This window comes from Petaurus breviceps, unplaced genomic scaffold (genome assembly GCF_028583685.1).
Source record: "Petaurus breviceps papuanus isolate PSGF00001 unplaced genomic scaffold, PetGlider_PUasm1.0 185, whole genome shotgun sequence".
NCBI classification, from domain to species: Eukaryota; Metazoa; Chordata; class Mammalia; order Diprotodontia; family Petauridae; genus Petaurus; species Petaurus breviceps.
Genome location: NW_027185797.1, coordinates 1285165 through 1312911, shown reverse-complemented (window position 1 = coordinate 1312911; position 27747 = coordinate 1285165). Strand labels below are relative to the sequence as shown.

The following is a 27747-nucleotide window of genomic DNA, read 5'->3' as shown; positions in this document are numbered from 1 at the left end:
GACCTTGGACAAGTCCCAACCCCAATTGCCCTCCAAAAAACAAAACAAAAAAAAGACTGGTCAGACAGATATAGAAGAATCAGGAGCAAGCAGCATCTTACAAATCTCAACAGGAGAGAACACCCAGGAGAAGAGGGCTACTGACTGAAAGGGCCAAATGCTGCAGAAGGATCAGAACTCAGACAAGGCCATTTGTTTTGGCGATTAAAAAAGATCACTGGCAACTTTGGAGACAGTGTTTTCAACTGAAAGAAGAGTCTGGAGCAGAGGGAATGGGAGGGAAGATGTATTTGTTGATCTTAAGAGAAATGTTAGGAATGTTAGGAAGTCTACTAGGACTAGATGAAATCACTCTGACAGCTAGACATAGTCCACAGCTGCCAAAGCTTCCTAGGCCTGTTACACTATTATATCCAATATGAAGACTGTAGGTAGTAAACTCAACGTCTGGTGGACAAAATCACACTTTTAAGTTATAAAAGGCTAGTCATGAAAGTTTTTAATAATGTGAAAGCTTAAAAAACAAAATAACAAAAATATTTAAAACAAAAAGCAACACGTTTTATACAACAGATAATTCCGGTGACCTATAACTGCTATTAATTATCTGGCAATTTCTATAGACAACGTACCTTTGACTCTGCTTCTCATACATCTTCTCTGTATGTTCTCACCATCACCTCCACCTTCTTCTGATGCCACCAAAGCAAAAAACTCTTCCAAATTTTCACCTTCTGCTTTGGCCAAGCTAAAATTACTGTATTTCAATGTGCCGGGTCCTTCCAAAAGAATCTATGGAGATTTAGAAATACAGACTTGAAAAAAAAAATCTAATTCTACCAGAACTTCCTCTATAAATATTCTACCTCATTCAAGGAATAAAAGTTTATTCTAAATAATTTAAATTCATATCACTGCTGTACTGACTTTCCAAATAAGTATATAGGAGAGGCACTTAACATATTTTCACTTAAGATATTTTCAGCATTTACTTTGCAATTTTAGCACAACGTTTAAAACTAAATAATTACATTAAAACTACTTCAAAATGAAAAAATAGAAAACCAAAGGTAGAGTAGAATGAATTCAGTAGTTTTTAAAACTCAGTACAAAAAGACTAACTATTCGGCTGGCTCATTTCCCTATGCCCCACAATGGAAGCTTATAGCAGCACAGACAAAAGTACTTCTCGCGTTTTCAGAAGGATGGACGGAGGTCCCACTCCTACCCTACCTGTGTGAGCAGCAGGGACATGTGCTCTTCTAAATGATACCAGGTATTACTTTCTTGTGTCTCCCAGAGCTAAAATACAAAAACTGACTCAATAAAGTCAGTAAAACCAGGCAACATTTATGAAAGGTCCATCATACCCACAGAAGTTCATGCTGGTACCTCACACATATTAAAACTATGGGCATATCAAAGCATCAATATATTGGCATGCTAGACCTATTTAAAGAATTTCCCCTCAGTTCAAAAGTTATATACAGTCAAATTTTAAATAGTTTATGGTATGTATACCAGCTAAAGAACGTCTGTCCAACTCTTCCTGACCCCATTTAGGTTTTCTTGACATCAATACTGGAGTGGTTTGCCATTTCCTTCTCCAGCTCATTTTACAGATGAGGAAACTGAGGGAAACAGGGTTAAATGACTTGCCCAGGGTCACACAGCTAGTAAGTGTCTGAGGCCAGATTTGAACTCATGAAGATGAGTCTTTCTGATTCCAGGCCTGGCATTCTATTCACTGTGCCACTGCCTAAATCAGAGAGTAAGACTCTCCAAATTAATCAATTAGGATTCCTTCTATATTTCATAATAAAAGAGTTAGCAAACATAGGAACTTATATTTAATGCCTCAAAAAAAATTTTTTTTCTCAAAAAAGAATTTTAAACATCTAGGGAAGGGCTTTGCCTACAGTTGGTACTCAAATAGTTACTGAACAGATGAGCCTACATATTTGCCACAATATAAAATATCTGTTAAATTCAGGTACTCATAGGAATGAACAATTTTATGACATATCATTTGTTTTCAGTAAAGTGATTTGTTTTGGCAATTAAAATTTTCTTTAGATAAGAAAAACATAAACAGGACTTTAAAATCACAAATTTGTTACTCTTCTTCCATGGGGTGGCCTGGTGTAGCCAATAAAAGGCTTACGGTTTTAAGCTTCAACAAACATTTCATAACTTAAGGTGCCCAAAATTCTAATAACAGACCTATTCAAGTGAGAGTATCCACTGGGCTCTCCATCACCCAGTAAAAACATTCTGACTTTCATAAAAAGCACCCTAAGATATCCTAGCTGTTTCATTAAAACATTCACCAAGGCTTTAAATGATAAATTATCAATTATCAACTCCTCTGAAAATAACTCCCTAATGCCTTTTAAATCTGAGTTCAATTCTTATCATTAGTCACTTAGCAAAGAATATTTATCTACTCTACAAGGCAAATATCTGCCTTGGTACCCACATACATACAAACTGTTATCTAGGGACTGGTTATCCAGACTTCACTGCCCTAAATCAAATAGACTATGGGGTAGGAAGGTTTTTACTGCACTAGAAATCATTTTGTCCTTGTATATAAATGGGATTTTTATGTCTGCTCACAAGATCATGAAAATTAGAATATAATATTTATAATTTTCATTTGTTGATGCATTAATTCCAATGTGGAATTGAACAGGGAATTATTTAAAACAAATATAATTTATGTAGATAGAAATGGCTGAGGGAGCCAAAATGGCAGATTAGGGACAGTCAAATGGCAACTGGGCTCTCCCAAACATTCCTGTTCAAACATTCAAACAACTTGAAAATAATGCCTCAAACCAAACTTTGGAGCACTAGACTCAACAAAAAGTTGAGATGAGATGTTTTTCTGCTATAAGAAAACAAGAGGCCTACAGGAAAAGTCTACAAAGCCAAGGTGGAAGTCTGGCAGAGATCTGTCTGGAGTCCATATCCACAGTGGCAGTGGCTTCAGGACCTCTCAGCCCAGAGGTGGGAAGGTGGGCGGATAACTGCTCAGAAAGATATCACAGGGGACCCTCTGCTGGCACACCTGGAGCTAACTGACAACTCTATTGCCCACATGCAAGTCTGGGTCACAATTCCCACTGGGGAGACGCACTGGGAGGACAGTTACAAGGGAAGACCCTCGTCACAGTAACAAAGCAGAGAGGAGTGCTAGCACACACATCTGCAAGAGACCAGGGGCCCTTCCTTGGGAAAGACCAGAGCACAGGCCAGGAGAACAGTGACCACACCTCTCCCTGAATAATAGAACCTAGGAAGTACCAAAAGTTTTCTGGCCCCCAGAATTAGATTTGAAAACAGCACAAAAAAATCTGAAGCTCTCCAACCCAGATGGGCAGAGCCCAAGTTTAATATAAAGTTTAAAATCAAGAAATAGGCTAGAAAAATGCGCAAACAACCAAAAAAATGAATTTGAACATATAAAGTTACTACGGTGGCAGTTTCTGAACCAAGACATAAACTCAGAAGACAATAATGCAAAAACAGCTACCAAGAAGGCGGGCAGAATAAGACAGGAAATACCAAGTTCTCCAAATTTCTCCCACAAACAAAACAAAGAATCACCTCAAAGTGAACTTTGAGCTGCAGAAATCATTAAAAATAGGGGTAAAGCAGTCATTCTCCGAAGACAACTGGCAAGGCCCTCAGGAAAGACCCCATGTCCAGGGGCAGAGGTTTGGCCTACCTGAAGGGCAAACACCTCCAGGGAGACTCTGGGAACTGGGTCAGGAGGATAAGCCTCAGCTTGAGCAACTTTCACCTCACAGACAGTGGAAGGTTAAGGACCCTCTGCTGTCGTGGAAATCCAGGCCCAGTTGTGCTGAGCAGACTCAAGTCCTGGACTGCAGCTATGGGTGAGAAGGAGTGAGCTCATACCCAGGGACTGTAGCGTCTAGCTGCCCAATTCTAGTTTTTAAAGAACTATTTTCTTCAGCGAGCTTTTGTACTTCCCATTCCACCATGCCCTAGAGAAGGCTACCATTAGACACAAATATGTATATATACACACATACAATATATGTATATATATATATATGTGTGTGTGTGTGTGTATGTATATATATGTACACACACATATATAAAACCATACTACACATACTTCTGTTTATGAGTCCTTTCTCTGGATGTGGATAGCATCTTCCTTCATAGGTTCTTTGTAGCTGATTTGAGTTAGTCATTAAAAGTTGTTCTCAGAACAAAAGTTCTGTTATTGTCTACAATGTTTTAGTTGTTCTGCTCACTTCACTTTGTATCACTGCATATAAGTCTTTCTAGGTTTTTCTAAAATCAACCAGCTTACCGTTTCTTACAGCACAGTAGTATTCCATCAGAATCATATACCACAACTTATTCATCCATTCCCCTGTTGACAGGTATCCCCTGAATTTCCAGTTCTTTGCCACCACAAAGAGGGCTGCTATAAATATTTTAGAAAATATTTTTTCCTCTGTCCCTAATTGCCTTCCAAGTTCATACTGGCCTGATCAGCCACAGTCAGACACACTGCACTCTGACTCTAACACAGTGATGTCATTTCGGTCCTCTTCAAGAATACAGGGAAACAACCAACCAACTGGTGCTGACGAAGGATGAAAATGGCTTCCTTTGTAAAGAAAGAGTAACTCTGACCAATAACATGTCCCACTCCTCTTAATACACCATATTTAATAATAGATACATAATTTTAACCCACCCCTAAATAAATGCTATAAATTAGACACTAGTATTTTAGGAGCTAAAACTCTTCTCTTTTATTGAATGATTAAGCCAATCATTCATGTGCTGATTTAAAAGTAAGGACAAGTGATGAACCCAAAGATCCTGGCAAGTGGGACAAGAATTCACTATTTTACAAAAACTGCTGAGAAAACTGGAAAGCAGTGGGGCAGAAAATAGGCAGAGACCAAAATCACATATCATATTCCAAGATAAGCTCAAAATGGGTACATGATTTAAATATAAAGGATGATATCATAAGCAAATTAGAGGAATGGGGAAGAAATTACCAGTTAAATCTATGGTAGGGGAAAAAGTCCATGACCAAATAAGAGATAGAGAGGTTCACAGGAGATTAAAAATGGATAATTTCAATTATATCAAATTTAAAAAGGTTTTCCCAAACAAAAGCAATGCAGTCAAAATTAGAAACAGGAAATTGAAAAAAAAATCTTTGTAGTAAGTTTCTCTAATAAAGTCTCTTTTCTCAAATATATAGGGAACTGAGCTAAATTTATAAGAATAAGGGCCATTTCCCAAATGATAAATGGTCAAGGGATTTAAATAGGTGGTTTTCAAAGGAAGAAATTAAAGTTATCAAAAGTAATATTAATAAATGCTCTAAATCACTAATAATTAGAAAAATATAAATTAAAACAGTTCTGAGCTACCACCTCACACCAAACAGATTGGCTAAGATGACAGAAAAAGAAAATGACAAATGCTAGATGGGATGTGGGGAAAAAAGGTACACCAGTGAAGTGGTGGAATCATGAACTAGTCCAACCATTCTAGAGAAGAATTTGGAATTATGCCCAAAGGGCTATAAAACTGTATACCCTGTGACCTAGCAATACCATTCCTAGGTCTTTACCTCCCAAAAATATCTAAGAAAAAGGAAAAGGACCCACATGTACAAAAAATATTCATTAGCAGTTCTTTTTGTGGTGGCAAAGAACTGGAAATTGAGGGGATGCCCATTAACTGGGGAATGGCTGAACAAATTGTAGTATATAAATGTGATGGATACTAATGCACTGTAAGAAATAATAAAGGGGATGGTTTCAAAATATACCTGATAAGATTTATTTGAACTGATGTAAAATGAAATGGGCAGAACCAGGAGAGCAATTTACACAGTAAAAGCAATGTTGTAAAGATAATCAACTGTGAGGGACTGTAACGATCCACCACAATCCCAACGATCTCACAACAAAAATGCTATCCACCTCCCATTGATAGAAACATATTTTTTCCTCTTTACTTTTCCTGTTTGCTTTGGTTTTCCCCCAGAATATGGTTTTTGAAGAAATATGTTTCATATGACTTCATATATATATAATGGTTATCATAGTTCTTGCTTTCTCAACAGTTGGCAGGGGAAGGGTGAGAATCTGAAACTGAAAATAAAAATAAAATTTAAATTTTAAAAAGTTAGAAGTAACTACTGAAGGATCTCTGAAAGGAAGAAGGATTTCCTTCAGGTTTTAATAGCAATCTGAATGGGAAGCTAATAATATAAAGCACTGTATTTAAGATTCCTTTATTCCAAATGAATTTTAAAATGTTCTATAATTTTTCTACCTCCTATTATATTCTTTTTTTTTCTTTTTGGAGGGCGGTTGGGGTTAAGTGACTTGCCCAAAGTCACATGGCTAATAAGTGTATCAAGTGTCTGAGGCCAAATTTGAACTCAGGTCCTCCTGACTTCAGGGCCAGTGCTCTATTCACTGCACCACCTAGCCACCCCCTCCTATTATATTCTATAGCCCCTATAGCAAGGACTTAAGGTACCAAATATTAGCCTAAATTAACAAAATACCTTTGAGAGATGATTAGCCAATACATATTAACTTAAAAGCAACAAAGCAGATGATGTTTCGATTACCTTCCCAGGAGAAAGATCACAGAAGAGAATTCCAAGCTTATGAATATGATACAGCCCAGTCACCAAGTCAATTCCGAATTCTCTCACTACATCTTCAGGAAGGTGTTCATCTTGAGCAATAACCAGTTCTAAGGAACCACCTACAATAAATTTATAAGGATCATTCCCAGCAAATAATCAAGTAGAATGGAAGAATAGTGACTTTTACTTGTTGGTTCTCCACACAGTTTACATAAAAAAAATTGGCTACAAAATACGAAACAATGTGCACATATTAATATACTATATTAATACTATGTGATAACAAATGTATTTATGTTATTTCAAATGTTAAAATATGGAGTAATAAAAAGTTATCTTTCTCTACTGAAACAAGAAGAGTAATCCATAAATATATAACCTCTGTAGCTAAATAAATATGATGAGGTTCCACTATACAGAATTGTTGAGGGGCTCAGTCACCCATTAGTACTGAGTAGCCAGGATTCTTTTATCCATAGCACTATGCTCCAAAGGAAGGATTTTTAAGCTAGGGGCCATGGACCCCCTGGAGGTATAGGAAGATAAATAAAGTTACATAAGAAAAAAATTTACATCTTTATTTCAATGTAACTGATATCCTTTGTAATGCTATGTATTTTGTTTTATAGATTTAAAAACATTATTCTGACAAGGGGTCCATATGCTTTGCCATTCTGCCAAAGGGGCTCACAATACAAAACCAGTTAAGAACCCCTGTTCAACAGCAATGGTTTCCAAGCAGCGAGCCAAAGTCTAGGAAAGCTGCCCCTACGATCCCCAAGAGGATGGCTGGTACCAACTGGGTGTATGTAACTGGAAACACCCAGAATACTCCAAACACATGCCTCAGAATGTAGAGAACTTATGGCTGGCAAACAAGTAAACAAGAATCACGTGGGGCAGGTCAGGAAGGATGAGTGGGATCTGCACCACTGGAAGGAATGCCCTTGTCAATAAGATCACAGATCCATCTCAGAATCTGAGTAACGCCAGCCATGGATTTTCCCCCAGACTACTGAGTTACCTTCCTTTCTTTTAAGATCTTTAGAGAATCAATCCCTTTAATCCCCCAAAATTTAAGTTGCCACAAGCACGGACCTTCTAGGAGTTTTTTTTCTTTGTCTTGCCTGGTTGCATTTAACATATTTTCTCTAGTGCCACTTCCACTTCCAGGTATAGTATATTAAGTACTGCCTTGATCATGTCCAAATGTAGTGGACATCCTCCATGAAAGGGTCAAATACCTCCTTGTCTGGAACAAATGTCTCCTTGTTCTGGGCTTCACTCAATATTAATCATCACTGGGTCAAAGTTCTCTGTGATTAAGTTTATGAAGGAAATTTGTAGGACCTTAGGATGTGTGTGTGTGTGTGTGTGTGCATCACAGACTTGCTGCAGGAAAGTCTTTGAGGATGCATTTTGTTTTGCCAAATCAAATACCATCCACCTCAATACTTTCCACTATGAACCATGGAGAAACTAGTTTGCTAAATTAAGGCTGACAGATTGTTTTCATTATTCTTCTGTTTGCTATTCTCCTTCCACTTTTATACTTAAATGGTCTTAATATGGTTTAATTGGGTCTTGCCCCCATTTTTATTTAAACTTACTTTCTTGGTATTTATTAGGAGCCAGTAAGCCAGTAAATTATATCATCTTCCACCATTCTCTTCCATAAAATTTTACAAGAGTTTCTCTCTCTCTCTCTCTCTCTCTCTCTCTCTCTCTCTCTGACTCTCTGCTTAGAAAGAAAATCAAATAATTTGTAAAGCTAAGTTATTTTCTAGGCTCTTTTGGTTTCATTGTGGTGAGTGATTTCCGTTAATTAAATTTCCTTAGGAAGTGATAATCACTATGCTGATATCCATTTCTCTATCCATTGCCTATTTTTCAATGTTAATCATTTGTTTAAATAGGTAAGGTTAGAGTGGAATTAACTTCAAACCAAATCCAGTTCAACTTTAAGAAACTAATTTCATTTCTTATCCATAATCTTTATCCTTCTAATTTAATGTTGTTTTGATCTTTGTTCCAACAAATGTTTCCTTGTACACAGAAAGCTGATTCAGAAATGATTCCCATATCAATAACTGTCTATTGGAATATAATTGATTTCATTTTTGTGATGTTGTTTCAGTGTTTCTGATGTTTAGCATGTTCTGACCTTCTTCTTGAAAAAAATATTCATGACATACAGGCCTGTGGCCTTAAACCTCTTGTTTCTTAACACTTGCCCATATTTTCTAGCATATTTTTTCACTGTCTTCTTCTATGCTGATACCTTTGTATTACTGAAATCATTTAGTATTAAGGTATATGCTGAATTAATTGAGGGAGGGAGAGATCTTACAAAGTTCTTTTATAGAACTTCTCTATATTGCCATTCTCTTTAATGGATATTGACTCATCAGCTATTGGCATCTTCATGGTGGTCTTTTTGTTCATATTTATTATGAACAATGAAAGGCAATATGACCACTGACTTAAATTAAATTAAATTAAATCATTATTAAATGATGCTTCTTATTGGCTTATAAAACACAACAAAACCAACTCTTCCATCTCCCTCATATGTCTATCCTAGGAGGACATGAAAATCATCTCCCCTGTAAATCAACTCCCATTTATTTTAACTTCCTCAAATCTTCTCTTTTCATTTATGGTGAAATATCAATATTGATATAAATTAGCTCCTCCAATACCATACTGATTCATTGGCCATTAGGCAAGAATAACATGTATAAACTACAAACAATTAAGTTGCTATTTCTAGTTAACCTAAAAGCTGCATGATTCTCAGAATCCTTACCCCTTTTCCTGTGACCCTGAAACCAGTGTCACAGAAGCAGGTCACAAAGAAGTGCCAGGCACATTGTATGGCTGTAGGTTTCACAGACTGTCATGGCCAGCCATCTCACTACAAATATGTACTTGGGATGAGCCTCCCCATACTTACTAGGCTATTTCTCACAGTAAACACAGTTTGCCACACCACTATACCAAGAGTGAGCCTTTCCAGCATTCTGGAGTCTGCCACGGCTGTCAAGAACTGAGGGTCACCTCTATATCATGAGAAGACTTAGAAGGAGGACTTCTGTGAGGGTACCAATCTTTTAATCAATTGAAGACCTATCCCAAATAATAGTATATATACATTTGTTTCTCTAGACTTTTCATGCTCTCTGGATAAACTAATACACATAAAAAGTAAGAGAAAACACACAACGACCCTCTACTCTCTTCCAAGTGCTAGGAGCCTACAGGTACAGAGTACAGCATACACTCTCAAATCCAGTTACTGGTCTCAGTTTTCCTTAAATGTTTATTTTAGTCAAAAAGGAATGTTCCTGGCACATGGAGTGGGACAACTGAGAAAATGCTGAAATACAAAAGGCAAAAGGCATCAGTCAAACTTTAAAAAGAAAAAAATGTAGAACAAATGCTTTTTCAAATGCTCAAGAGGTCTGCCTTAACACTTGCTTCCTGCTCCTTACCTGTACACAGCTCTACTACAAGCCAGAGATGATTGCTCGTTTCATACCATTCATGGAAAGTGACTATATTCTTGTGTTTAATTTCATGAGTAAGGCGAACCTATAAAAAATATGGTGTTAAGATATTGTATTTTGAAAAAAATCATTTTTAAAATCTTGTTATTTAAGAATGACAACCCTCTTCCCTTAAACTCCTGGTGTAATATTAAATTATTCAATTACTACTTTAATACCTGCTTCAGACCTAGGATCATAAATGTTTATCTAGAAGGAATCTTAGAGATTCTCTAATCCAAATCCCTCCTTTTACAGGTGGGGAAAAGGTCTATAGAAGCTAAGTGACTTGGCCAAGGTCCCACAACCAAGAAGAGGCAGAGCCAGGACTCAAACCAAGGTTTGATGCCAAGTTCCTCCCGAGGTGTCAAACTCATGGCCCACAGGAGGCCCACAAAACTCCTGAGTGCAGCCAAATTAAATATATAATTGGGAAATGTTTAACAATATATAAAAATACTATACACCGTCGATAATGTTGATTTGTGGTTTTCTACGTCAATATGTGGCCCACCAGGATCCATTTCTATGTGACTTTGACGTCACTGTACTACATCGTGTTCCCACTACCTACAGTGCTTTAATGATCAATGAATACATGGGAAGGCATTTTATTATTAAGGCATTTTCATTAACACACTAAAATAAAATATGTACGTATTATTACTCATAATCACACAAAACCAAAAAGAAAAAAAAAAGCCAAGCTCCCCATATTTTGCTGAAGGTTTAAAATTACTCTAATTTAAGAAAACTATATTTCAGTTTCAAATGCCTATTTCTTACCTTAAATTCAAATTAAATTTTTAAATGTTGCATGTGCTAGTTTTTAGATATACTTTTAAATAACTTCGCACATGCCAATTGAGTGCTAGATCCAAATAAACATATAGCTTTAAAAACTACAGTTAAAAGTCATCACTTTAATACTCCCTCCACCCCCCACCAAACACATCAACTCACTTGTATGGCAATTTTCAGGTTTACAAAGTGCTTTTCTCTCAATAACTCTGTCAGGCAGATACAATAACTCTGTATCATTCATTCTCTCTGTCTCTGTTTCTGTGTGTGTGTGTGTGTGTCTGTCTCTCTCCCTCCTTCTATCCCCTCCCTCCCTCTCCCCTCCTTGACAGAGGAGGAAGCTGAGACTCAGAGAAATCTAAACCTCTGTTAAGTGTCAGAACCAGTACTTTGGCCCCAGTTTTTTGACTCCAGTTCCAGATCTACAATCTTCTATGAAGGAAAAACAAATTCATCACAAAGACTACTTGACACTCCCACTAAAAACCCTCAGCAGCTCCCCACTGCCTTTAGATCAGGGTTTCTTAATCTTTTTTTCTGCTATGATCCTTCCAGCAGTCTAGTGAAGCTAATTAGCTCCTTTTAAAGATAATGGTTTTAAATAACTAAAGAGAATGCTAAATTTCAGTTGGTGATTAGTAAAAAAAAAAAAAAAAAGATGTCATTTCCCTTTCCTCCTTGTTCACTAACCATGGCCACCTCCCAAAGGGATCCAGAGAATGCAGGGTAAGAACCTCTGCTTAGAATAAGGGAGGCAGGAAGGTGTCATAGAAGGAACACTGGACCTAAAACCCCTACCCCAGACTCGAGCCCTGTCTAACACTTAATAGCCATGTGGCCACAGGCAAGGCCCCTGCCCACTTTAAAGATAATAATACCTTTAGTAGCTACATCACAAGTTTTTAGTGAGGATCAAATGAAATCATTGCTACTCTGGATCTGATTTTGACTGAAAAGGAGAAACTATACAAATAAAGAGAAATGAGACAAATGGGGACCATACCACCAAAGAATGAATGCTTCCAGAAATAATCTGGTGTGCACCCTTTATTCTAAGTTAAAGGATTTACAAGAAAAAATGGAAATATAAATGGAAAAAAGGATGGCTAATGCCACTTGACTTTACCCGTGGAAAGGACAAGTAATAAACCTGTTGCTTACCCATGCAAAATAAATTATTATTTAACTTTTGTAAATAATGTCTTCCACATAGTAGGCATTTAAATATTTGATAAATTAAATTTATGCCTAGAATTGTAAAAAATGTAAAAGAAACAACAGTCTTTGACAATACCAAAAAGATCCACCAGATGGTGATATTATCCTACTATACAATAGAGATTGCATTATAATTCAATTCACTATAAGGAGAATAAGAGGGAGAATGGAAAACGTACATCATTCAATTATTCAGTTTCATAAAAGAGAAATCTATTTAATGTTGGCATTAAACAGGTCAACAACTCATAAGAAGGCTGGAGAGAATTTTAAGAACAATTTTAATGTAAAAAGTTAAAAATACAAAATTTGGCTACCTAGAAAAGTCTGATCTGAAGTCAAGAAGACCTGAATTCAAACCTAGCCTCAGACAAGTTTACAAGTTGTATGACCCAGGAGAGTCAATTATCATCTGCCGAAGTTTCCTCATGTGTATAATGGGGATAATAGGACCTACCTCCTCTCTCTAGCCCCCATATCCAAGCAGTTTCCAAGTCATATCGATTCTACTTCTCTCATATACTTCTCTCCACAGTCACTGCCACCACCCTTCTCACCCAACACATGGACTATTGAAATAGCATAGCTGGTTGGTTTCTCAGCCTGCAGTCTCTCCACACTCCAGGCTACCCTCCACTCAGCTGTCCAACTGATCTTCCTAAGCACAACCCTCCCCCCAATCCAATCAAGCCCAGTGGTTCTCTATCATTTCTAGGATCAAATATAAAATCTTCCATTTGGCTCTTAAAGCCCAGCTGGCCCTTTCCCACTTTTCCAGTATTCTCACCTATTATTGGTCTCCATATACCCTGCAGTCCAGGGACACTGGCCTCCTCGTTCTTTTTCACACATAACACCCCATCTTCCAACCCCAAGACTTTTCACTGGTTGTCCTCCATGCCTACAATGCTCTTCCTCCTCATCTCTGCCCCTTGGCTTCCCTCACTTCCTCCAAGTCCCCACTAAAATCCTACCTTCTGCAAGAATACTTTCCCAGGCCTTCTTAAACTCAGTGCCTTCCCTCTGACACTAGCTTCAATTTATCCTGCTTCTATCTTTCTGTCCATAAGTGTTTACATGTTTTCTCTCCTATTAAACGTAAGATTCCTGAGATTAGGGACTATTTTTTGCCTTTCTTTGTACCCCAGTACTCAGCACACAGCAGACACTTAAAATATTCTTGTCCACTGACTAAGGGTTGTTACAACAATAAAATAAAATAATATTCATAAAGGGTTTTGCAAACTTTAAAGTGCTATATAAATTCTAGCTAATATTATTATTAAAATCAAAGTTATTATCAGAAAAAGGTTCCTTTAAAAAAAAAAAACCTGTTCAAGTCAAGAAAACCAGAAGATCCACAAAGTACAGCAGTTAATTTGTCAACTATCTAATAACAGGACAGAGAACAGGAAGGAACCTGAATAAACTAGATATCAGGCAAGGAAAAAAAAGATGACTTTCAAACTACTAAGATTCTGCAAACATCACAAAAAGATAGAATATCTATAATCCTCTAGAACACCAGGGCCAAACTCCAACAGAAACAGATCCTGTAGGCTGCATGTTAATTTAGAAAAGGGGCGGCCAGGTAGCACAGAGAGTAAGAGCACCAGCCCCAGAGTCGGGATAATCTGGGCTCGAATCTGGGCTCGAATCCAGGCTCAGACACTTAGCACCCACCCAGAAACACCTGGCCATGTAACCTTGAGCAAGTTACTTAACCCCAACTGCTTAGGGGCGGCCAGGTGATACAGGGAGTAAGAGCATCAGCCCCAGAGTCAGGATGACCTGGGATCAAATTCGGGCTCAGATGCTTAGCACCACACCCAGAAATAACTGGCCGTGTAACCTTGAGCAAGTTACTTAACTCCAATTGCTTAAAAAAAAAAATTAGAAAACCACAAATTAACAGAATCTATGCTGTATATTACTTATTTTGTAATCATTTCTCAATTACATTTTAATCTGGTTCAGGTCACTGGGGAGTGTGACAGCTCTAATTTAGACTGTCTCAAGACCATTGCACATGACTTGTACAAGGAGGAGTGGTGGCCTCAGAAAAGAAACTAGACACATAGGACTCTATCCTGGTCAGGCTCCATATGGAGTGGTGTTGAGTGCCGGGTACCCTATGACTTTCCGACAAGCATGCTCAGAGAAGGGTGAAGAGGACGGTGAGGCGACTGGGAACCATGCTATTCAAAGATCAGCAAAAGGAGCTCATTTGTTCATCATGGGGGAGAGAAGGCTTAGGAGGCACACAAGTCTTCAAATATGTGAAGGAAAAAGGATGAGATTTGTTCTGTGTGGACCCAGAGGATAGAACTAGGAGCAAGGAAACACAAGTTGCAGAGATTTAGGCTCAACATAAGGGAAAATGTCCCCCAAATTGGAACTATTAAAAAAAAAGGAGGTCACCCCAAGAGGCAGAGGCTCCTGCCTCCTCAAGATCTTCGCTGGAGAGCTATGAAGCAGAAGCAGAATGACTTTGTCCAGGATGTAGGAAAAGAGACTTCTGGACAGGCCCAGGTTATGCTACAAGATTGCTGAGCTCTTTTCCAGTTCTAAAATTCTGTAAGGATCAGGGCTGCTTTAAATGGGCAGAATCTGTCCAAAACACAGTTTTGAGAAACTAGAAATCTGCCAATTTCAGTAAGCCCAGGGGAGGACACAGTGTCTAACATGTGCCGCCTTGCTCTAAACAGATGCTTTCTGTAGGTTTCTGAATAAAACGCTGAAATAAAACAGAGGTGATATGGGATGGGTAGAGGACTCACTCTGGCTGTCCCTAATCCTTTGGTATTCTTGTCACATTCTCTATTCTTCCTCCCCTGAATGTATCCATCTTCCTTTCGTTTCCTAGCCGTGAACATCTCCCTTCATGTTCCTATCACACTTAATTGACTACAATATGAAAATGAAGTATACTTGCATTGGCAGTTATGCCTATTTAATAAAATGAAGCATTCTGTTGGAAGGATTCCCCATGTCAATGAGATCACTGATGCATGTGAGTAATGGTCTATGATCTAATTTTAAAAGTAATGAAGCAGATAAATATTTCTCTCTTTTAAAAAAAAACAATTTACCATTAATTACCTAATTTAGCGATTCTCACTGGATTTTTTTCTAAAGCCAAGTGCCCCTCAACAAAATTTACATCCTTGTCCCTATGAAGTACAGGCTGATTAAACTCAATAACATCAATTTAATTAGAAATGATTTATTATATCTTTGCCTCATAATTTATAGCTGCACATTTCCAGGAAGGCAGAGAAAGATACTTTACTTACCCAGTTAGTTATTTCAGGTCTTTTGCATTTATCAGTACAAAGAATGGCTACAAAATTTATCGTTCCTTTCCTTCGCCCTTTATAAACAACAGTCTTGCTTCCTCTTCCGATCTCTTCATAAAGAATAAAGTTCTCCATCTTAAAGGTGAGCTATATCCTCCTCACTTTCATTTCTGTTGACTAAAAAATGAAAAAGAAACCATATTTAATTTTCCAAATTCATAAAAATCACAACCACATTTAATATACAAAAGAAACCTTATGAACATATTTATTCTTTATTTTAAAAAAACACCTCCATATGTTAATACACTAAGGTTTCTCTTTTTTTTAAAGCACAATGTGAGTCTAGAACAGAATGTGTTATAAAGTTCATTGATAAACCAACATTAGTCTTTCTGAATGCAATTCATCGAGTCTTAAAGTGTCTATGTAACAGTCTTTAGTTTCAGTCATCACACATAACCAATGTCCTTTAGGCCACTGCTCTCCAGACTTTTTGGATCACATGCTTATCAACCTAAAAAAATTATATTAAAAAAATACCTAAAAATGTTCTGAGCCTGTACCACCACCAACTGTACAAACCCCAGATTATATACATGTATATACATATACATTACATACATGCTAATAAACATGAACATTACAAATATTTGTGAGTGTGGAATCAGGCATCGCTTTCTACTTTCAGAACCCAGCTCAACAAAGTCCCTTCGAATCTCCCAATCGTCACTTCCCTCTCTCCCAAATCAGTCTGTATTTACTGAACATGTATTCTCTGGGTATATTCTGTGTAGCCTTATACAGGTGTCCCAAAAGTCTTAGTTCAGTTTCAAGCTCCTAAAGTTTATACTACCTTGATCTTCTCCTCTGGAGTATAAGCTTTTTCAAGAAGAGACTGCAAAACTAACTGATTCACATTCCCAGAGCCTAGCACAGACCATGACATGCGGTAGATGCTTAACAGATGTTTGCAGAATGCTTGACTAACAGTTACAAGGAGGTGGGGACAGGGGATAGTCTGGGGAGATGTTTGTGAGGCAGATCAAAATCCATCCCCGCCTGCTTATCTGGAGAGATTTCAATCAGTGTCCCTTCTTAAACTACCCCAATCTGAGCCGTGTCCCCTCAGACAATCAAACCTGACCTTTCCAGGGCACAGAAAAGATACCTGGGCCTTGCCCTTTGATCTGCTGCCACCTTAAGAATCACTAGAGGCCTTTCCTTCTCTTCTATGGATGTTTTTCCCCTTGATTAATCTTGACTCTGAGGTTACTGAGAGCAGAAGCTGTCTCCCTTTTCTATTTTTAAGCTTAACAAGTGTTTAGCAAGTGTCTAGCATACAGTAAGCACTTCCTAAATGCTATTCTATTCCATTCTGCCCCAAAACGTAAGTTTCTGAGGCATGAAGGACAACTGATGAAAAAGAGCAAGTTGGGGGGAATGTCTTACGTGAGAAAGAACAAGGAAGCCATTGTCACAGGACTGCATGGTAGGAGGAAGAGAGTAAAGTGCAACAACCCCAGAAAGGTAGGAAGGGGGCAGGTGGTGAAAGGCTTTAAGAGTCCAACAGAGAGTTTTAGATTTCATCCCGGAGATGACAGGGAGACACTAGCTGACTAAGGAGGGGGGGGGGGGCCGGGGGGGGAAATCTGTGTTTTAGGAAGGTCACTCCGGTGGCTGGGCAGAAGATGGACCGGGAGGAGGGGTGGGGCACAGACTTGTGGCAGGCAGACCCCCACTCCAGCAGCTATTGCAATAATCCAGGTATGAAGCGATGAGGGCCCACACCAGGAGGTGGCAGTGTCAGAGGACAGAGTTCTGCAGAGCTGTTACAAAGGTAGATTTGAAAGCATTCGGCAACAGACTGGAGAGGGAGGGAGGTTGACAGAGAGGGAGCAGCTGAGGATGACACCTAGATTTTAAGCCTGGGTAGCTAGGAACATGGTGGTGCCTGCAACAGTTATAAGGAAGTTGGGAACAGGGAAAGATTTGGGGGAAAAAATAAGTCCAATTTTGGAGATGTTGGGTTTAAGATGTCTAAGGGACATCTAGTTCAAGATACCCAATAGGCAATGGAAAAGTGAGACTAGAAGTCAAAAAAGAGGTTAGGGCTGGATAAACAAAGCAAAGAAGCATATGCATAGATATAACTGAATTCATGGGAGCTGATCATATCACCAAGAGAGATAGTACTACAGAGGGATAAGAGAAGAGGACCCCAGACAAAGCCTGAGGGACACCCATGTTTAGCAAGTATGACCTAGATGACAATCCAACAAAAGAGACTGAGATGGCTCAGTCAGACAAGCAGAAGAACCTGAAGAAAACAATGTAACAAAAATCTAGAGAGAAGAGAGTACCAGGAAAAGAGGGTGACTGAGTGTCCCCGGCTGCAGAGAGGTCACCAAGTGTGAGGACTGAGCAAAGGCCACTAGATTTGGCAATCAGGAGATTACTGGGAACTTTGGAGAGAGAAGGTTCAGCTGAATGAGGAAGTCAGCAGCCAGACTGAGAAGAGCTAGAAAGAAAGCTCATGGCTCATGCGACCATTGTGGGGAGCAATCTGGAACTATGTCCAAAGGGCTCTAAAACTGTGCACAGCCTTTGACCCAGCAATAATAGTACTAGGTTTGTATCCCCAGGAGATCAAAGAAAAGGGAAAGGGCTTAGCTGTACAAAAATATTTATAGCAGCTGTTTTCGTGGTGGCAAATAATTAGAAATTGAGGGGAATGCCCATCAGTTAGGGAATGGCTGAACAAGTTATGGTGTATGATTGTGGAGTACTACTGTGCTATAAGAAATGGTGAGAAGGATGTTCTTAGAAAAACTTGAAAAGACTTATGTGAACTGTTACGCAGTGAAGTGAGCAGAACCAGAATATACACAGTTATAACAATATTGTACAATGATCAAATATGAATGACTGAACAGAGCACTGGCCCTGAAATCAAGAGGACCTGAGTTCAAATCCAGCCTCAGACACTTGACACATTTACCAGCTATATGACCTTGGGCAAGTCACTTAACCCCCCTCCAAAAAAAATTGTGAATGACTTAGTTATTCTCAGCAATACAATGATGCAAGACAGTTCTGAAGGACTTATGATGAAAAAATGCTATGTACCTCCAGAGAAAGAAATGATGGAGTGTGAATGCAGATTGAAGCATACTTTTTAAATTTATTATTCCTGGGGTTTTGTGGTTTTTTTGTCTGTGTCTTCTTTTGCAACATGGCTAATATGGAAATATGTTTTGCACGACGGAACATGTATAATCTATATCAATTTTTTTTTTGCCTTTTTTTGGAGGGCAATTGGGGTTAAGTAACTTGCCCAAGGTTACACAGCTAGTTTGTGTGTGTGTGTGTGGGTGGGTGGGTGTTAAGTGTCTGAGGCCAGAACCAAACTCAGGCCCTCTTGACTCCAGGGCCTGCGCTTTACTCACTGTGCCACCTAGCCACCCCAATCTATATCAAATTGCTTGCCTACTCCGGGAGTAGGGAGAGTACTGAGGGAGGGAGAGAATTAAATTTAAAAAAAAATGTTAAAAATTATTTTTACATGTAATTGGAAAAAATAAAACACATGAACAAAAAATTTTTAAAAAGAAAAGAGTTCACAGAAAGGAAGTGAAGGTACCAGATAGTTTGACAGATAGGGAGTAGGGAAGCAATCAATAGAGAAAGACTGAAGAGAAGTGAGAAAGCCCTTCCAGCTACTAGTGCCCCTCCCAAAAAGTTACCCTGTATTTATTTTGAACATATATATATGTACTCTTCCCTCTATAGAATGTAAATCCTTAAGGGCAGGGACTGTTTCCTTTTGCTGGACATTTGGTAGGTGCTTAATAAATGACTGAATTAAGTTGAAACTTACTTTTATTTCCTGAGAAACTGCAATTTCTCTGTGCAGCTTTCAATGATTGCAAGCTGCCCCTTAAACAAAGTATCTTCTTTTTTTTTTTTTAACATCAACATACTCCAAGTGATTAATACTGCAAATACCTCACAGGTCAAAGAAATCAACATGATGGATATCCCAAATGTAAATGGACCAACTCATGGCAGGTTTAAGTATGCTGCAACAAATTACCAATGGTGATTTTCAAAGAAAAATGGCATGAAAAGTATCATCTAGGAAAAGTATTAAAAAGAAATTGGCCAATTGTGAAGCATTAATGAAAACAGTAATAATGAAACAAATATAAAAATCTAGTTCAAATATCAAAATTCCAACTAGAAAACGAATCAGTTTGACAATAAAACCAAGATCACTAAAAGTAGGCAGGATTAAAGAAAGGACAGAACACTATTTTTTTTACCAGCTCTACTGGTTCAAAAAGGTTCCAAAAGCATTTATAGCCTGTGAATTTAAAAAAAAAAAAAACAACTTTCAAAATGCCTAAGCAAAAATATCATCTGAAAAATTCTAAAAATTCCTTAAGTAAATAAATAGGAAATCCAAAACAGCTATATAAAGCATTTACCAGACAAGCTGCTACATCCTGTATTTTGGCCAATACAAATCCCCAATCAATAGCAAACAATCATCATTTTAGGATTTAGAGAGAGCCTGGAATTTACAGATTATCTATCTCCTTTTACCTCTGAGGAAGGAGTCCCAGAGGCTTGCACAAAGTCAACCAATCATTAAATAAAAATGTTAGAAACAGAACTCAGATCTCCTGACTACAAATTCTATGTTCCTTCAACTACAGGTTTTCTTTAAAGTTGTGTGACTTTAGGCAAGCCCTGAATGACTCCAAGCTTCAGTTTCATCATCTCTAAAATGGTAATGATGATACTTAAACTATGTCTCGGTGTTGATAGAATATAACTCTGCAAACCTTTTAATCCCTACAGAAATGTGGCAGGCTGGCGGAGCATAAAGCGAAGAAGACTAAAATTGGAGAACCAGGGTTCAAGTCACTACCCTTTTATTTACTGCTTATGTGACCTTGGGCAAGTCCCCTATTAGTCTGGGCTTCAAATGCAGAAGAAAAATGAAGAGACTGGACTAGTCCAGCTTTGAACTGTAAGATTTTGTCATTGCCTCACTCCGGGCCTCAGTTTCCCCAAATGTAAAACAAGTTGGCTTATGCAGTGGAGTGGGGGCGGGGTCATCATTAAGGACCCTGAACTTGGAATTCAGTCTTGCTCTCTCGGTCCCTGCCTGTGCACCTTGTGCAGGCCAGGGAACACTTCTGGGTCTCCGCGTTAATAAAGGCAGGGGGCTGAACCCGTGACTGAAGGCCTGGCTAGGAATCAGCTGCCCAGGGCCGGGTCCGGAGGTACCCGAAGGACGCGCCGGGAAGGAGCAGACGTTCTAGGAAACGTGCTTCCAAAGAAGTGCGCCGGACAACGGCCAAGGGCGGGTACGTAGGGGAGGGGTGGGGGGACGAGACGGACAGAGGGAGGCGGGAGGAGGGCGCAGACGAAGCAGGACAGCAGCGCGAGGGATGCGGTCCTACAGGGGAAAGAAAGGCGGCGCGGGGAGTGCGCAGGCGCGCACGCTGCGCCACGACGGTTGGCGGAGGCGCTCGGGAGCCAGCGGCGGAAACGGCCGGCTTCCGCCTCCCGCCTCGCACGGCCCCCCAGCCCGACCCCAACGCTCCTCAGAGGGACGGAAACGAACCCGAGCCCGCCGTCTCCCCCGCTGGCTTCGTCAGGAGAACCGCCGGCCCCCTGAGAGCGGCGACCGGGACGTGGAAGCCCCGGGATCCTGGAAATTCGTGACGCTTCGGCTTTCCGCGACCCCCAGCGATCTTCAGTCTGATCCACCCTCACAAAGGAGCGGGGGGAGAAACGGGGAGATTCCGCGGTTCTTTTTTTTTAAGCTTATGAACTCAGGGTCTCTCTGCCCCCCCCCCCCGTTTGGAATCGTCCGGCCCGTCGCCTAGGCAGCACGCTGAACGCCGGAAGCAGGGCGAAGCTCTCATTGGTTCAGCAGTCTCGTTTCTCATTGGCTGGGGCTGGAAGGCGGTGTCTCGCCGTCGCTCCTGGCAACCGGGAAAGCTATGAAACGTTCAGCTTCTTCCTGGTGAGAATCCTAGCTGGGGGTTGGAAAAAACGCCCCTGTAACTAACGCTGTTTGCTCGCAGTGGAGGCCTTTTCTGACTCTGAGTTCAAATTGGTCACTACCTGAGTGACCTCGGGCTGGTAACTTAACCTCCCTTGGCCTCTGCAGAATTAGGGGTTTGGACCAGATGACCTCTAAAGTCCCTTAAAGCTCCCACCCTATAACACGCCCCCAGGCAAGAAAGGTGCCTATATATGTCACTGTCTCTCACCAGAATGGATGATGAAGACTAGTCTGGGCCCAGTGTAGGTCCTTATAGCCAGGCATTTAGTAAGCATTTATACAACCAGAAAATCCTCTTTCTGGGCTTCCAGTAAGGTCCCAGGGCTTCTGTACAAAGTATTACAAACATCAACACAGACAAAGTGCTGAGATATCACAAGTTTTCACCCAGCAGAACCCAGGTTTTGTGCTATGTGCTCAGGGTGCAAAGAAGGAATCTCCAGGAGTTTACAATCTACTAAGGAGAAATCAATATTTACATAGAGAAGTTAATATTTTGGAGAAGAAAGCCTGGGGTGGGTTCGAGGGGCCAAGAGGATAGGATCTATGGCACCCAGTCAGATAAGTACTCTTATCAGCAAGCCCCTCCCTTCAATTAAATCTGCCCCGGGGGATCGGGATTACAGGCCTTCATTAATTGTCAACAAACTATTCATAAATTATTGATAAACTAGTGTGGAGAGAAGGAAGCCTCGGAAAGAACTTTGAAAGAAGTACCTTAGAGTAAAGCAACAGAAAAATTCCTTTTTTTTAATTTTATTTATTCTGAACTTAAGAAATAAAACAAGTATTTCCATAAAATAGTAGAATAGGAAGAAAAAAATGGTTGCACATGAAACTGCAAATTTATTGTGTACAACTCCCTGTTCCTTTTAAATATATGGTAAATTTGTCATGTAGCTTTCCTTTTTTTCCTTTTTTTCTTCCTTTCCTCCCCCCCACCCCCACCCCATGGCTACTATTGGACATAAATATATGTGTGTGTATTTAAAATCATTCTTTACATACTTCTATTCATTAGTTCTTTCCCTGGATGCAGAAAGCATCTTCCTTCACAGGCCCTTTGTAGTTGATTTGGGTATTTATAATAGTCCAAATGCCTTAGTTGCTCAAAGTTGTTCTTAATATAATATTGCTGCTACTGTATACAATATTCTCTTGGTTCTGCTCATTTTGCTCTTCATTATTTCCTACAAGTCTATCCATGTTTTTCTAAGATCATGGACCTCATTTATTCTTAGAACTCAGTAGTATTCCATCATGCACAAGTTGTTCAGCCATTCCCCAATTGATGGGCATTCCCAACATTTTTCCATTCTTTTCCACCAGGAAGAGAGCTGCTATTAATATTTTAGAACATACAGACAATCTTTTCCTTTTTCCTTAGTCATCTTTGGAAACAGGCCTAGTAGTGGTATTGCTGAGTCAAAGGGTATAGGCAGTTTAATAACTCTGGGCATAATTCCAGATTGCTCTCCAAAATGGTTAGATCAGTTTACAATTCCACCAACATGAATTAGTGTCCCAATTTTTGCACATTTCCTTCAACATTTCTTGTTTTCCCTTCTAACCATTTTAGCCAACCTAATAGGTGTAAAAATGATAACTCAAGGTTGTTTTAATTTGTATTTAATCAGTAATGATTTAGAGCATTTTTATATGACTATAAGTTTTTTTTATTTCTTCATCAGAAAACTTCCTGTTCACATCCTTTGACTATTTATCAGTTAGGGAATGATGTATATTCTTGTAGATTTTACAATCTTGCAGATTTTACAAATTTGAGATATGAAACCTTTATCTGAGAAACTGTCTATAAAACATTTTCCCTAATTTTCTACTTCCTTGTGATCTATATGTGTTTTATTTGTACAAAACCTTCTTAATTTAATATAATAAAAATTATCCATTTTACACTTCACTCTGCTCTCTCTCTTGTTTATTCATAAATTGTCTGCCTGTCCCTAAGTTGTATGGACATTATGTTTCATCTTCAAATTTTCTTGCAATATCTCTCTTTATATCTAGGTCATGTATCCATTTTGGCCTTATCTTGGTAAATGGTATAAGATCAATTTCTGCCAGACTGCTTTCCATCTTTCCCAACAATTTTTACCAAATAATGAATTCTTATCCCCAAAACTTAAGTCTTTACAGTTGTTAAACACAAGGTTACTATGGTCATTTGCTGCTGTAAATTGTATGTCTACTTTGATCCACAAATCTACCTTACTATTTCTCATCCAGTACCAGATAGTTTTGTTAATTACTGCCATATAACATAGTTTAGGATCTTGTACTGCTATACCTCCTTCCTTTACATTTTTTCATTAGCTCCTTTGATGTTCTTTACCTTTTGTTCTCCCAAATGAATTTTGTTATTATTTTTTCTAACTCAGTAAAATAATTTTTTGTAATTTAATTGGGATGGCATTGCATATATAAATTAGTTTAGGTAAAATTGTCATTTTTATTATACCACCCATGAACAAATTTCTCAAATTTATTTAAATTTGACTTTATTTGTATAAAAAGTTTTTATAATTTTGTTCATATAGCTGCTGGGTTTGTTTTGACAGGTACACTCGCAGGTATTTTATACCATTTAGAGTTATTTTAAATGGGACATTTCTTACTATCTCTTTTTTCAGGATTTTTTTTGTAATATATAGAAATGCTGATGATTTATGTGGATTTACTTTGTATCTTGCTACTCTGCTAAAATTATTAACTGTTTCAACTAACTTTTTAGCTGAGTCTTTGGGACTTTCCAAGTATATCATATTGTCTATAAAAAGAGATCATTTTTGAGGTGGCTAGATGGTGCAGAGAGTAGAGCACCAGCCCTGGAGTCAGGAGTACCTGAGTTCAAATCTGGCCTCAGACACTTAACACGAAAACTACCCGTGTGACCTTGGGCAAGTTGCTTAACCCCAGTTGCCCTCTAAAAAGCAAAAAAGAAAGAAAGGTAGTTTTTTTTTTACCTCCTTTCCTATCCTGATTCCTTCTATTTCTTTTTCTTCTCTTATTACTATTGCTAGGATTTCCAATACAATATTGAATAATACTGGTGACAGTGGGCATACTTATTTTATATTTAATCTTACTAGGAAGGCTTCTACCTTATCCCCATTAAAAATAATGCTTGCTGATGGTTTTAGCTAAATGCTTTTTGTCAATTTAAAGAAAAATCCACTCACACCTATACTTTCAAGTGTTTTTAATAGAAATGTACTTTATCAAAAGCTTTTTTCTGCACCTAATGATATAATCATAGTTCTACCTCAGACACCAGCTATGTGGCCATGGGCAAATCACTTAACGTTTGCCTCAGTTTCTTCATCTGTAAAATGGGAATAACAAATAACACCCACCTCAAGGTGGTTTTGAGGGCTAAATGAAATTTCACATGTAAGCAACTTTGTAATGACTCACATTTCTGTAGCAGTGTGAGCTCAACCCTATGAAATAGGCATTTCGACTCAGAACTGGAAGGAAACTTTGACACCTAAAATCCATTTTCCAGATTTAAAAGCTAAGGAATAAGGTTTTGTTGCCTACACTGTCCCCCAGGGCCTGGAATGTTCTCCAGCTTCATGTTCACCTTTTGCCTTCCCTGGCTCCCTTCATGTCTCAGCTAAAATCTCGTCTTCTACAGGGAGCCTTCCCCATCCCTCTTAAGTCTAGTCCCTTCCCTCTCTTAATGATTTCCCCTTATCCTCTACATAGCTTGTTTGCACATATTTATTTGCTGCTTGTCTGTCCCATTATATTATAAGCTCCTTGAGGGCAGGAGGTATCTTTTGCCTGTCTTTGTATGCCCAGTGCTTAGCACATAGTAGATACTAAACACCTGTTATTGACTGACTGACAGTCCTACTTTGTCTTGTTTGTCTCTTTTCTTCCCTTTTCCTACTGCCCCAACCTTCTTCTTTCCCTCTCTTCCTTCTAAACAGTCCAGCTGGACTGTCTTATAAATCTGCTCAAGCTCAGGCTTTTCTGGCCCGTGCTGTTTTAAATACACCAATGAATTTGGTATTCTTCCCACCCATTAAGTAGAGGAGTGGATATGCATTATTATCCCTTATTTCATAGTTCACCAAGGCAGTGGTTCTCAAAGTGTAGTCTGGCAGTCCACAAAACCTGTTCAGGGAATCTACAAGACCAAAACTATTTTCATGATAATAACATGATGTTTCAGTTTCTAATAGGGTAAATAGTGATAGCTATAATACATAAATGCTCTGTGGGGAGTGGGTCCTTATTAATTTTTAAGAGTGTGAAGGGTTCTAGAGTCCAAAATATTTGAGACCTACCATACTAAGTACAAATGAATGCAAACAGCCTTTGTCAGGTTACAAGGAGCAGCATCCCCCGATTTCTTGTCTAGTTGTCATGATCAACATCATTTGTAGTCACTTAGTCCTGCTTCACTTATACAAAATGTTTCCATCTCATTTACAGTGAAACATTCAGGAAGCATTTCAGTAAAGGTATCTTTTGAGACTGGTACATAGTGACAGAAAAAAAAGAACACAGAAACTATGGAATAGTCTCCCTAACTTGATCAAGACCTATTCCATTCCCAAATCATCTGGTCAATGTGGCATTTAAGTTATACCCACCCCAAAATGAACTAGCCTGGGCCATAATTCTTATTGAATAGCAATGGTCAGTGTCTAATATGGGCAGATAGTGGAAAGATAAAAGGTTTAGATAAGACACCCTACCCTCAATAATGGATAATTGATATTTGCTTATTGCTTTGAATTATGTTAAGTGTTTTCTATACATTATTTCATTTAGTCCTACCCCTGAGGTAGATTCTATGGATATTATCATCCCTATTTCTCAAAATGGATAACCTGAGTAAGAACAGGAAATTGAGAGGGCTATCTGAGGGAGAAAGTTACTAAACATTTTGTCTACTCAGTGGAAAAGGTGCTTGGGAAGACCGCTCTAAGATCTCTAGATGTTGTTGAATACAAATGATATAATAGTTATGCAGAATAGAATATTTCCAGAATAGAATTCAGAACTATTTATAATTCTGGAGGTTTCAGACCTAACAGAGATGAACTCTGCCCATTCAGGTTCAGTTCCTCACTTTTTAAGCCTTTCTCATTTTCAAGCCTATTTTGAGTTTTCAAGATTTTCGAAGAAAGATAATATTAATCTAATGCAAGGATCCTCAAATATTTGTGGTCAATAGAATGAAAGTTCTCACAGATCACAAACCAACTCTTTGCCAATACACACACACACACACACAGCATCCCCATAATTAATGGGAAGTGATAATCTGCTTTTGATGATGTATCACTTGGGTACATAGGATAAGACAACCTATTAATCCATTCTAGAACATGAGTATATAGGGAATTCTGAAAAGTCTACTAGTGTTTTCATTACATATATCAATTATTATAAAAATTAGGATTGTCTCCACAACTGTCATAAGTGCATATATGGAGGCTGTTTGTGTAGTTCATAGACTAAACCTTGAAAACCACTTATACAGCAAATTAAAAGTAAAAATAGACTCGTGAGCAACTTTTGGAATTAGGAACAGAGATGGAAGTTAATACTCCAAATGTTGGATTGCTGTGAAATTCTGTGGCTTTTCAGAGTGGCATTTGATTTCATTAAAATTCTAACCTTAACTCCTATAAGACTAAACTCTTGGTCTTAGTGGATGTCAGCTAAGACATCTAAATAATATTACCCCTTAATACAATCCTCCGTCATCTTTAATGGTCATGTTCAAATGAATGTGCCACTGACATTAAGATGTCATTAAGACAGCCATGAGAAAAATGAAGACCCATACCCTTTTCACTTCTGCCCCTAAGAAAAATACTTTTAAAAATAGTAGCAACAGCTGTTTTCTGGATGGTTTAAAAATGTACTAGCCCAGAAGCATGTGACTAAATAAGATCCAGAGCTTAGCACAGTACCTGGCTCATGGTAGGCACTATATACACATACACACATGTGATATATATGTATGTATATGTTATGTGTGCATATGTTGCTCTTAAGGATTCTGTCTACTTTGAAAGTCCATTTGTCACTTTCTGGATATTGCCACCATACCTCAGGAGCCATAGTCTCACCCTGGAA

At 38.6% G+C, this 27747-nt stretch overlaps 1 protein-coding gene across 3 annotated transcripts in view; it reads right to left on the bottom strand.

Moving 5' to 3' along the window:
* The window catches only part of ULK4 (unc-51 like kinase 4), a 651081-nt gene extending 629038 nt beyond the window's left edge, over nucleotides 1-22043 (bottom strand). The window contains exons 1-5 of one of the 3 annotated variants that reach the window (XM_069088326.1): nucleotides 21178-22043; nucleotides 15537-15716; nucleotides 10168-10267; nucleotides 6653-6792; nucleotides 633-792 (exon numbers count right to left, since the gene is read on the bottom strand). In XM_069088326.1, coding sequence (XP_068944427.1) covers nucleotides 633-792; nucleotides 6653-6792; nucleotides 10168-10267; nucleotides 15537-15674 — 538 coding nt within the window. In that variant the 5' untranslated portion in view covers nucleotides 15675-15716; nucleotides 21178-22043. Of the gene's footprint in view, nucleotides 1-632; nucleotides 793-6652; nucleotides 6793-10167; nucleotides 10268-15536; nucleotides 15717-16395; nucleotides 16505-21177 lie in introns of those variants that run through there. The other 2 variants (XM_069088324.1, XM_069088325.1) reach the window with 2 other exon arrangements.
* Between the last annotated feature and the right edge of the window lie 5704 nt (nucleotides 22044-27747).